The 13,048-nt window shown below is 31.8% G+C and overlaps 2 protein-coding genes across 5 annotated transcripts in view; one reads left to right on the forward strand and one right to left on the reverse strand.

Moving 5' to 3' along the window:
* The window catches only part of Wcy (WW domain-containing adapter protein with coiled-coil wacky), a 49,099-nt gene that overhangs the window by 27,483 nt on the left and 8,568 nt on the right, over nt 1-13,048 (forward strand). The gene's annotated exons all lie outside the window — the stretch shown is intronic.
* On the reverse strand, nt 2,638-12,667 carry LOC139816495 (uncharacterized). Of its 3 annotated transcripts, XM_071784021.1 has the most exons (7): nt 12,222-12,667; nt 11,087-11,591; nt 10,827-10,989; nt 10,656-10,743; nt 7,072-10,564; nt 6,939-6,987; nt 2,638-6,237 (listed from the first exon to the last, which is right to left on the reverse strand). In XM_071784021.1, exons 2-5 carry the CDS (start codon nt 11,126-11,128, stop codon nt 8,524-8,526), a joined length of 2,334 nt encoding a protein of 777 aa, XP_071640122.1. In that variant the 5' UTR covers nt 11,129-11,591; nt 12,222-12,667; the 3' UTR covers nt 2,638-6,237; nt 6,939-6,987; nt 7,072-8,523. The 3 variants fall into 3 exon arrangements, with proteins under 3 accessions (XP_071640122.1, XP_071640123.1, XP_071640124.1); XM_071784022.1 differs by having other exon boundaries at nt 7,428-10,564; nt 11,087-12,667; XM_071784023.1 differs by having other exon boundaries at nt 10,827-12,667.

Here is a 13,048-nt window from a genome sequence, read left to right on the forward strand (position 1 = left end):
ATCTGACAAACGATACTAAATCTCGCAGTTCTGGTATTATATTTAATCGCGATATAATAGCTTTTCCGATTTGTTATAATTTCATAGAGATACACATACGGCTTCACACATATTTTTATAGCATATGTTTTGTATTTCAGATTAATTACCCGCTTATACTTGAATAACTTTGGGCAAGTGTTTAATGCAAGCACATAATGTCAATAAATTCGCCAAATGGTGCAAAATTATTTGTATTGCCGTACAATTATAAAAAACTGGAAATGTTTAATTTCTTCCACAATCTGTCCTCTTATTATATATAGAGATGCAGCCCTATATTATATCAAGAAAAAAAGCTATTGTTTAATATAAACTTATATACATACAGGTACCTATCAAAATAAGTAGAGTAGTTGAGTCAGCCGATTCGTACGATAACAAGAAACTTCAGGTCCCGTTGAAAAAGAAAGAAGAGATAGTATGCTACGTAATTGAAAGTAATCCATATATTTTTCTTGTAATACAAATGTCCATCTTTCGTTACAAAACGCGAGCTACGCGAGGGCTACACGAGCTACGTATTCTAAAAAATAAAATGACTAATCGAGCTTGATAAATAAAATGAAACTGAGGCATGCAAGGAAAAATGCACAATTTAGATATCGATAGTTACCAAGATAGAAAAGCTTTACAACTAGCAAGCATCGTATAGCTTGTTCCTATGTAATTATTTAGTATTTCAGTTCATATGTCTGGAATCTTACTTTAAGAACCGATTAACATTAATATATGGCATTTAATTAAATTATATTAAATTTAACATAACATGAATTTTATGAGGTAAATTTTTAAGAACAATATAATTTTTAAATGCTGTATATTATATTCTAAATGGTTCTTATGAAAAAAAATGCTCATGTGTGCTCATTCAATTTAATATTTATATCTTATGTTAATGATTTCAGAGTATCTATTACTATTAAACTGTTTTTTTGTTATGATGTGTATCTGATCTGAACAAATTAAGTCACATTGTAGTCCCTGTGTTAAACCTGAACCAGTCAGCGTCACTATATTATTCTAATATGAATGTCCTAACTACGTTTAATTATTTCGAGATAGATTTGGTTCATGTAATGCATAACTTCAGTGCCATATACCTGATCTCACATCTGTGATCATTAGCTAAGCTGTAGCTAACATTTTGTTGTACAAAAAGGAAATGTACCTTGTTAAGTAGTCTACTCGATAGATTACTTGTCACTGTCACACTTGTCATTGTTATACATTTGTTCGTCTTCGTAAAAATGATTGTAGTTAGAGAATTTTTTTTAATTGTAGACTGCTATATACCTCTTACGTTAACTGTTTCCTCATTTTCAACTATTTGAATTAGATTTTAAACTATATTTCCCACACTTGACTGAAAGGCGCGTCTTTTTCATTACCGATAATGATTCTTATTATTACTATTTATTTATTAATTTACAATGCGATAAGTCTGATAGGCTTAAGTTTAACACAAATAAATTTATAAGTTACTATAGCTATAAATAATTAGTTCATCAAAATTGCCAAAAGTCTTCATACATATGGATCGAATATAAATAGATCATTAATCATAAATAAATTATTGTACGCATAAAGCATTTATTAAGGAAAGTCTGACGTCTTAAACATTAATCAAGTTAGTATAGTAAAGTACTTTACATCAGATGCCTCATTAATTCGTGTTCATCAAAAATTCAGTATTGTGTATGCGTAGAACCATCTTTTTCGTATAATAATAAATAAACCTGTATTTACCTATATTTGTACATTATGTGCATTACATAAAATGTCGACTGCATAAAATCGAGGTAAATATACTGCACATATGAAAAAATACTAATATATTTACCTCTCTCTATATTATACTCACTGGAACTATAGATTCATCGCTATTATCTACGAAGTAAGAATAGAAATGTTAGAAAAACTCTCAACAGGGTAAAACATTAATATGCTTTTGATGCTTGCAGCATCGGGTTCATTATATTTTACATAAGTATGTATACTTATTGACTAAAAATAGAATATAGTACACCTCTGAACAGGGTAAAAGCGAAAAAAAAAAATACTCGGCAAGCTTATAATATTCGTTAGTTTACATATAATTACAGGCACCTCCTTTCATCAGACACTAGTTTATTTTACAAGTGTATCTAATTAGCACAACTTTTCCTTTCAATTTTAGTGAAGCGTTTTTATACACGCTAATAATGACATCGTCCAAGATCTGTAAATATATTTTTAGGTATACGTTGGTCACATCAAATGTATTTATTACGCCGTTATATTGCAATTATTTTTCCATGCAAACAAGATTAATGAGATTTCAGTATCGGTTTTCATACACATATATTCTATATCATATGCTAAATAATAAAAAGCAAGTATCTACGAATTAAATATACATAGTGAGAGAAAATGTATTAAATGCTTCTAAAAATGATAGTAGTAATTTAACGATCTTGCATATACGAATATCAAATTCTGCATTCTAATGAAAATAGCATATTTCTTTTTACATAGATTACCGAAATGTTTCAGAACTAAATACTGAGTTTTCGAATTGATTTTGTACAATTGCGCGTAATAAATGAATAACTCGAATGTATTAAAAATTGAACTTTTATTCTTTTTTTTTTTCAGTCTCTGCATTGTTGTACATCATGGATTAACTTATCACAATACAATCTTTTTACACATAGAACGCAATTAATATCGAAAATGGATTAATAATTTATCGTAGATCTACATATATATACAATGATTGAACTTATACATGAGAATTTTTGAACACTTTCATGTAAAAAATATTAATAGGTCGTACATAAAGATTTGAATTCGATAAAATTAGATGTATTACATGACTCACAGAGTACTCGACTAAATATCATTATATCTTTATTAATCTAACTGCATACTTAGATATTTTACGCGGTATGAGCGGCAAGCGAATAAACTTGGTTTAAAACCGTGTGGAAGCATCATCTAAACATATTCTGCCTTTCATATTGATATTTTACAAAGAAATATATAACATAACATAACTTGCATAATTTGATAGATATATGATAAATTTGTATATTATTTCAAAACTCCTACGCATACAAACTGCATAACCAGGTCTGACTTCTTTTAACAAATTTGATAGAAGTTCCTTACACAGTACACATACAGTATTTATTACATAAATATTTTGTATATAATAAGGATGACGGAAAAAAAGATACAGCTGTGTTCTTAGGCCTAGAGGATGAAGTTGTAAATAAATAACATTTTACTATAAAATTTGCAGAAGAGGATTAGAATTACGTTTTAAACCGCTGACATGTACATTCAATAAAAACATGTACAATATAATGCAATAAAGAAAACAGTTTTAAAGCTTCCATTGCACTATTCCCAAAAAATAAATCTTCACCAAATGGGATATCATTGATTCTGTGACGAAGCAATGTTATTGCTTGTGTAAGAGTTGGTATTTATTTGTTATTTATGTGTAACGATTATTTGATAATATACTGAAATGTACCATATTGAAATATATATATATTTGAATGCAGGTTCTTAAATATACGTTTATCAGGGCACTGTATTCATTTAGGATAAAACTAATAAGAATATTCCCCTCCTCTTGGATAAACTTTATTCTAGAGAATAGATTCATTTATTTACTATCTACTGGCTGTAAATTTCGAATTATACTTTTTCAAATTAAATTTTATATATATATGTATATATATGTATATACATATATTTTTTTAGAATTTAGTGTGATTCACATTCAGTGGGGAGTGAGGTTCTCTATAATAAATATAAAATATCCGAGGTATACAACGGAATAGTTATAAATTTCTATGCACACTCTATTTACACAGAGTGTGGAACATGTGCTCGAATTTATGGTCATTTTGTGTACATGCTCTTATAATATGCAACTTTGGAGATATAAAATATTTTCTTCTGCAACTTATACACATGCAATTTAAAATAGCTATTATCTATCTATTTTGCAAACATTTACATACGGTTACGTTTTGTCGTTTCTATCTCACTAGAAGTACGAAGTCTTAAAGGAACATTTATACCCAACGCATTTTAACTATTCAGGAAATTTAATATAAGAAATTAAGACCGTTATGATATACAATCAATCAATATTAAATATGCTATTTACGGTCCGAGCTTGGATCTTAGCAGCCTAATAATATTTCTTGTGTACCTACTACACATATTCGACACCCACGGAATGAGGGAGGTCTAAGTTCGAACCCTGGCTGAGGTAATATTTTCCATAATAAATTCTTTACAATTATTCAGATGGTTAGCGTCATAAGTTAAATCGAATCGATTTATTCAGGGGGGGAGGGAGGGGTTGTTACTACTCCAACGGGAACAGTGTTGTAAGTCTGACAAGTTAGCCGGCGCGCAGTTTATTAAGATTGGAAAAAATATATGTATAGTACGCAAAAAATATTATTAGGCTACTAAGAGCCAAGTTCGAACCGTAAATGGTTTATTTAATATTCATTAAAATAAATTATTTTCACAGCATCATGGCAAGCATTGTCCCTTACCATATGGTTTTTACTTTGTAAAAATTAATACGATTTAATAAATAAAGTATATGAGAAAATAGGAATGTAACTCTATCCTTAAAGACTCGTTATTAAGCATTTTGTGTTACGATGTCAGATGCGAGGCAACATACTCATCAATTTTACATGACTCACGATAACAAATAACCTTTCATCTACCAAATAGTTTTAGTGAGACAAAGCAAATTTCGAAATTACGATTCTGCATGGTTCATTGAACATAAAGCAGTATTTACCGCATTTTATAAACTTGCTTTATCGAATCTATTCACGCAAAATCATTTTTGCAGATTTAAACAATTATTTTTCTGACATTATAATCTATGATAGCATCGTCAAACTTTAAAACACTCTGTTTAATACTAATAGCAGTAACAGTACGTCTCTCTACCAAGATTGTATCTACTTGTAAAAAGTATAAGGTACCACAAAATCAGTCTCTACATTGGATATTGATAGAGAAATATACAACAGATTAAACATCTCAATACTAAATAGGACTCTTCTTTCTATAAAGAATTCAACCTCATCGACTAGATAAAATAAGTTAAACTTCATTTAATAATTATGCACAAAATAATATTTGTAAGGTTGTTTCTCTAAATATATCTCGAATTACTTAATTAAAATAATAGCTAAATCAAAAGACTTCATAGAAATTACGATTTGGTTCAGATTTTTATACGTCAGAGAAAAGTGCAGTAAAAATAAATTACACAAGAGAGTAAATATCTTTTTATTGCCAAGTAGCAATAAACGCGCACAATAAAATATTTAGCGACCCAGTTTCATCTACTGTCATATATTATTTTGCTAATGATTAAATTAAGCTAAAAAAAAAAAAAAAACCAGGAAAGACAGTATACACTAGTTATACATATGAAAATTATTTCTAGTTGTGTTTATGTGTATGTGGCTTTCAAACTGTGAATTTTCTGTGGATTATATTCAGTACTGGTATATTCAGGGAGTATTAGTTCTAATAATTAATATAACCATCATTAATTATTTCAGCCTTATTTAAAATTTCGAGTAAAATATCTTTTTTGTATTTTCTTTAAATATAATAATCCATGTAATAAAATTCTTTACTAGTTATTTTTATTAACTCTACTTCTACAATAACTTCGGAAATATACCTCAGAAATTTAACTTTTACCAAGGTAGATGAGATTACTATTAATTAGTTCCTCTTTCTCTTTTCAACACGTACTTCGCATTATTCATATACTTACTTAATGTTTAAATGCAACTATAACGTAATATACGTGCGTAATATGTATATATACATAAAATACATATTTCTAAAAAAAAAGTCTATTAGAAGTGCTTCTTGATCATATGGTACGATAATCTATAATCGTAATGGAGCATAACTTAAAACAGCTGTTTCTCTATACAGACTTCTAATCTTACAGATTATGTCTGAATAACTGTACGAATTACATCGCGTTGTGTATTATAACAACTTGGAACCTTTTAAGATGATAATGAATTTCAGTACTGTCCAATTTTTATTTTAATCATCAAATTACGAGACTCCGCGCATTATGCAAGTAGTTAAAAATTGGCGATTTCTTCATAAGGATCATAAACGACAATCTTCACGCTGTAATAAACAAATGCAAATGGTAAACATAATTTCTTTATTATATTTAGGCCTTTGTGATCCAATCTTACTATATTTATATCAAATGTTCTAATCCAACAAGACGTAAAGAAAATGACATCGTAAGTAGACTCGTTAATACATATCCTTTAATTGCTATTTAAATCAAGTAAAATATATACAATTTTTTAAATATCTTTTCTTATGTAATCATCATACATGAAAATAATTTGAATAATTTTATTAGAATATTCATATTCTAGGGAAATCGGATCGCAAAAGGCCATAATATATTCGAGATCTCATTACAAAACTTGTCATCTCTAATAAAAGATTATCCAGAACAATTTATTATTTATGAAAATAACGAATAGTGAATTGGTTTGGAGATCGAAGTAACAAGTACTAATTATATCTATAAAGAAAATTATATCTATTACAAAATCATTATTATTTCAAAATTAATGTTTTCCAGTCGTCATGTCTTAAATTTTTCTTACTGTAGGTATGTCAGATGTATACATTGCGTTTCTAAAAATATTCTCGTACATCTAAACCGTTTATCTTCGTGATTACAGCAAAAGTTGATAAGTGCGTATTTTATTTTGTCTTTTTTTTCTTAAGAACTTAATTATAATGGAAATAGCCAAGTTTTGAAATGAGAGGTTTTACACAATAAATGTATAATATGTTGTACTCACCCATTGTATTATTTTTCATGTTCTGCTAAGCTATATTTATATATAAGCTCTGAAAATCGAATGAAAAAAATCATTAAGTGTAGGCATTATATATGATGCGTTAATTGTTAATAAAAAAGCATTAATTTCTTACACAATTTCTAATTATCTTCAAACAGATGATTTAGATATGTTAACATTATATACAAATATGACATTTTAAATATCACCAAAGTTTTATACATACAATTGAATATTGTTTTCTACATAAAGGATAATTCTTAATATTAAATTTCCTTATTTTTTATGTATAAGTAAAATTTAATTTGTTCTTTAATTTGTATCTCCAATCTAAACTAATTTTGTGATATAGAAATATGATAATCTTCGGAGATATTATAATATCTTGATGTGTAATATCTTCCGTGATGTTTTACAAATTTTATAAATATAATAAACAATAATCTTAAATGATATAATATCGAAATATAAATTCAAATATTGAGTTACCTTTTACTGTAGCAAATGAGAACTCTTTTTCGAATACCGTATTGATCCAGAATAGACAATTTTGTTAGCGTTTGGAAGGGACGAAACTATAGATACGATTCTTTTTCTTTCTTCCTTGATGTTTCTTCAGTGATAGGTAATTTGATACATCTGACAGTCTTCTTAATGATATTTGTTACCTTATGGTCAATTATAATTATTATTGTGATTTAGTCTTAAGTTGCTATTAAGATTCATTCAAAATAAAATTATATATTATACAGTTGCATAAGATGTTCAAGCGGAATATTCCTTTTACGATATTAAGCGATTTTTTGACGGCAGATCTCAGTGGATATATCCAGAAGTATATAAAATTCTTTAGAAATTTGATGTAGCTCATCTCTTGAGATTTTTCAACATGACTATTTTCGTTAACATTATAACACTTTATTTTGTTACTGTATTTTCTTTCGTCATAGTTTCTTTAGTAAATAATCTGTTACATCTGTTAACTTGCGATTTACTGACATTCACAAATATACCAATCATATTTCGAATTAATCATCTCACTTGAAACTTAATTCAAAGACCGCCAGAATCATCTCTCCAACGACGGAAATACACATTTTGTGCAATACGATGTTGAGACATAATTTTTTCTTTATGATATTCAGTAAGTTAGCAAATTTGATAAAATTTTCTCGAATATAAAATTTATTTGACAATTGGTTTAGTTCTCTATCCTCTTATAAAAGCCTTCAACATTTTCTTTCTTGCACACATAAAAACATTTAGTTAAGGCATCGTTATTTAATTTATCAGGAAGAGTATCGAAATTCCATGGCTCCTTGTTTAGAAGAGCGATATTTGAATTAGTTAACAGAAGTATTTGGCATTGTGATGAAATTTATTACGATTTACTGACAGATTTATCAGACTTTGCTGGCAATCGTAGAAAGGTGTCATTAACATTATTTAAATGAGAGGCTACCAAGTCTATACTACTATCAATAGCGTCATTTTGATTATTGCACAGGACGTTTTTTCTTTCGCTTAAAGATGTATCTGTATATACATTGTCTAATTCAAACCGAGACTGCTTCAGGAAATAGCTTCACAGGAGGAAATTAGTGGTATCATTCGATAATATATGTTCCAAAGTTTCCATTTGGATATTATGTAAGAAACTGATATTTTCTGATATTTCAAAGTCGTTTGCACAATCAGTTTTCATTTCATTAGCTTCTTTTGAATCTACTTCAAACGAGTCGATATCAAATGTACAAAGTTCAGAGGAATGTTCGTTCAACATTGAAGTATCGCAATTGCTTCTTTCTTGTTCTTCCATCGTATTTTCAATATACATGAGAACGTTATTGGAACTGATGTGCTGACTGCCCAATGATGGTTCTACAATTTGATCTCCGGTGAACGTGGTTGAGACAGTACATATGTCATTAGAATTATTTGGACGTTGCATTTTCTTTTCAGCGCTTGTAGTCATAATGTGCTCGCCAGTATGATTTGTAAGATAAATGCGTTTATCGTGATCGCTTAACATACAGATTACATTTGTATCATAAGGTGTTTCGTCAGCATTAAATATATTGTGCAAAGTGTCTTGTGGTTTTACTATAGTATCATTATCAGTATACATAAGTGGTTTTTTGGTTAAATAGTCGTAATTGATTTGGGGTTCAGAAAATTGCCGGAATGAATCTTCCAGAAGAGTCTCACTTTGGATATTATCTAAGAAATTGATGTGCCCCAAGTTATCTACATAATCAGTCTTCGTTATCTCGTCAGCTTCTTCTATTTTTGGGAAACTTTTCAGATCGTAATTTATTTCCGCATTTGAACCAATCTCGAAAGAATTAATACCAAATGTGCAGGATTCTAAGGAATGTAATCGATCGTTTAACATAGACGAATCGTAATCGATTCTTTTTTGTTGTTGTTCCTTTATCGCAGCCTCAGAATACTTGGCGGCATTGTCGTAATCATTCATTCTTATGTTATCAAAATTGACATATTGATTAGACAATTGTGGTTTTACAATTTGATCTTCGGTAAACGTAGTTGAAACAGTACACGCGTCATTGGATTGATCTAGACGTTGCACTCTCTTTTCATGCACAGTCATGACATGTTCATCGAAATGATTTACAACATAAATACATTTATTGCGATCACTTCGTGTGTAAATTATATTCGTGCTGTCGCAGGCCAATTTGATATCGTTTTCGTCATTGTTAAATGTATTATGCAAAGTCCCTTGTGCTTTTGCCGCGGTAATGTCATTAGTAAATATAAATGGTTTACAATCAATTTTTGTACAACAATTCGGGCATTCATTAACTTGATGACATACTTTCTGCTTTATAATTTCCGTAATTTGTGAACTATGATCATTTATAGACTTCAATTTCTTTATTATAAGGTGATTAATGTGCTCGTCAACAGGCATTGTATTACAACACTTGTGCGACTTCTGCATCGCGCTACAATTCGTGCTTGTTGGTAATTCTTGCTTGAAAGAATGCTGATCTGCAATATTGTTTTGGCACGTATTGAATAAAGGTATTGTCTCCATGGCACTTTCTTCCTGAGATATTAATGCTCCCTTATTTTGTGTACAACTAGTTGCATTTCCTATTGTCATATATGATGATACACAATTTTCTAATTTACTTTCTTTCAACAATTTACTTTCTTTCGTAACTTTGATATTCTCTTTAATATTTTGATCGACAAACATTTGTGACTTCGAGCAATGCAAGTTATGTTGTTTCTCATCCTCTTTCGCAAATTCCGGACAGATATTACTCATTTGATTCTTTGTAACATCTTTTTTAGGATTAATATGACAGTTGTCTTTATTAGAACATTCTTTAACATCGGCATTCACGAGCTTGGTTGAATATTTCGAGAGATGCTTTTTGCTTCTTGGTTTGTTTTTCGTGACTCTTGACCATTTCGATTTTTGTTTAGTCTTTTTTCTTTTTACTTTGCAAGGAGTGGTTATTTCATCATCTCCAGTTAAATCAATTACTTCAGTTTTTTCAGATTTTCCTGGTTGTAGACAAGTTTGATCCAAAGACTTAGAGTTATCGGTTATAGAAGTCATCTTCGTTTTGAGTTTAGTAAACCTCTCCCTGTGTAGAATGAATGTATTTTGTATTATCTCAATATCGTTCACGAGACATTTACAAATTTATAACATGTGTTAAAAAAATATTTACATACTTAAATATGTTATTCCAAACTTCATTGTGTTTTTCTGTCATCTGTTTAATTTTAAGTAATACCCTGAAAATATGCTCTTCCGAGTTATCTGTAAACAGTTTAATATTAGATTAAGCTATCAGCACGGCCAGCTCGTATAAATCAATCAATTTTCATTAACACGTAACTTACTTAAGTATATGTACAATGCTGCAAGAATCTTTGTAGCAATTTTAGAAAACTCTTTAATGTGACTAGAAGTTCTTTCTTCCATGTAAGGTTTTAACTCCATGTCTATATATACATTTAACAAAACTGATATTTCATTTAAATATCGACTATGATCAGCTATATCCTGAGAGAGAAAGAGAGAGAAAATGAAGAGGTAATAAATTAACAATTACACTACATTTATACTCAATTCTATAATACGGCAAAACGATTAATAATACCTGTTTTATATCAAGCCAATACAAATGAAAGAATATTAACATTTTCTTAATATGGTTTTTTAAATCATCTTGTACGTTAGAAGGCTTTGCTACGCTAGAACAAACTTTCCTGAAATATGGCAATCATAAAGTTACATATTTTTCACGTATATCTCTTCCATTCAACTGCCAACACACACGTAAGATTTCTACTTGTAAAAAGATTTAGTAATTGAACGTTGAAATTGATCTTGATAATCGATGTAAATGATAAGTCTTACTCGGTGTAGAGCAAAAGCAATCGTATGAGATGCTGATATTTTCTACTTCCTGTGCATAAACGTATGTCTTCATCGAATGTTGGCCATAGCAAAACTTCTTTGATCTTGTCGTTATCTTCAGATTTGATATCTTCCCGTTGTTGATTTTTTGAACTTGCCTTTGTATTTTTTCTACTTTTACGTCTAGAATTTGTATCCATAACGATATCTTCCTCTGTAGATCTGCTACTTACGGCATAAATTCTCTGCAATTATAAAAGGACTTGTGACATACATGACACGATTTATAATTTAATGAGATTTATAATACTTTGTTCAATGGGCGTTTTGTACAAGAGAGAGATGTGAGATATAATTATTTACAGTACTATAATTAGTTAAAAATTTGTAATAAAAAGTTACGAATTATTGTTTGTTATATGTACAAAAGAAAGAAATTTAAAAGTTGCCGTTCTGTCATTCTATAATCATAAATTTTCCATACCTATATTTATGACATATGTAAATGATTTTAATTATATAGATTAATATAATAAAAAAATATGCAAGCCAAAGATTTGAAACGGTCAAACAGTAGTTATATGTCACATGAATTCCTGCTATACGGTAACTGATGAAAGAGTTAAATTACTGCAAATCTAGAGCAGTAAATGATCGAAATATATCTGAAGAAGTTGACGCAAGAGACTGTCAACAATTCTCCGGCGCTAGATATCGTAACAGTTGCACGCACGGGCATCAATATCGTTGCGGCACGCGATCTGCCGCTATCTGTAAAAGAATCTGTGCAGCGATCTCGCATTCTTTCGCAGCAGGAAACGAAGGAACCGATCCTCGAATCGTTCGAACAGTAGGAGTGATCTTTCGTGTCTTACAGCGTTTATCGGGGATTTGCGACGTGACGACGACCCGCGTCTTCTTGGCGTGTCGCGGCCCGTCAATGCGGTAGCCTCTCTTCCCGGTTGAGCGACTTTTCTTCCTGGCCGAGTGCCTCTTCCGAGTTGCGTCAGGATCGACGACGGGGCGCACTCTCGTCGCGCCTCTCGACGGCCGTTGCCCCGTGTCGCGTCCATCGTGCGCAGCTAAATCCGATCTTCCGAGGGGGCTGGCAAACGTCCTCGAGACTCGCGGCCGTTAAACGCGCAGGACAGGACGCGCGCTCGTGCTCGTTAATCGCTGTCGACGACGATGACACGCTTCGCTCGTTCCCGTTGCGTCGTTTCGGCCGCCTGCGTCTGCCCTGCGTCACGACGCTGCGCCGTCTACCGGCCAACCCTCGCGGCTTCTCACGGCGCTCGCGCCGCGAGGCTGCTCTCTTCACTCGCGCGGCTGCGGCTGCGCAGACGCGCCGCCGAAGCTCGACGCCTCTTCGCGTCGCGCCTGCTGCAACGCCGCCGTGGGCCGAGGTATCGAGGTTGCGCGCGCACGCCCTGCGCGGAACCGTCTGCCGGGCGCCGCTACCCACCGCCGTCCGCCGTCGCATCAGGTGCGTGCGTGCCGATTTTCGCGACGACGTGCCGCGCGTCGCGTTGTACGTAACTGCAGCGACGGTAGAGGTGCCGAGGGTGCGTGCGGATATTACAGAGGCTACTCCCAAAATTTAATTCTGCCCAAGCAATGCCGTTCCCCCGGAACGATGTCCGCGGAAGATCGACGGTTCGACGCGATTAAACTCGCGCGGCTCTCGCGTTGACGATCGCAC

The sequence above is a fragment of the Temnothorax longispinosus genome, chromosome 7, assembly GCF_030848805.1.
Source record: "Temnothorax longispinosus isolate EJ_2023e chromosome 7, Tlon_JGU_v1, whole genome shotgun sequence".
Taxonomy (NCBI): domain Eukaryota; kingdom Metazoa; phylum Arthropoda; class Insecta; order Hymenoptera; family Formicidae; genus Temnothorax; species Temnothorax longispinosus.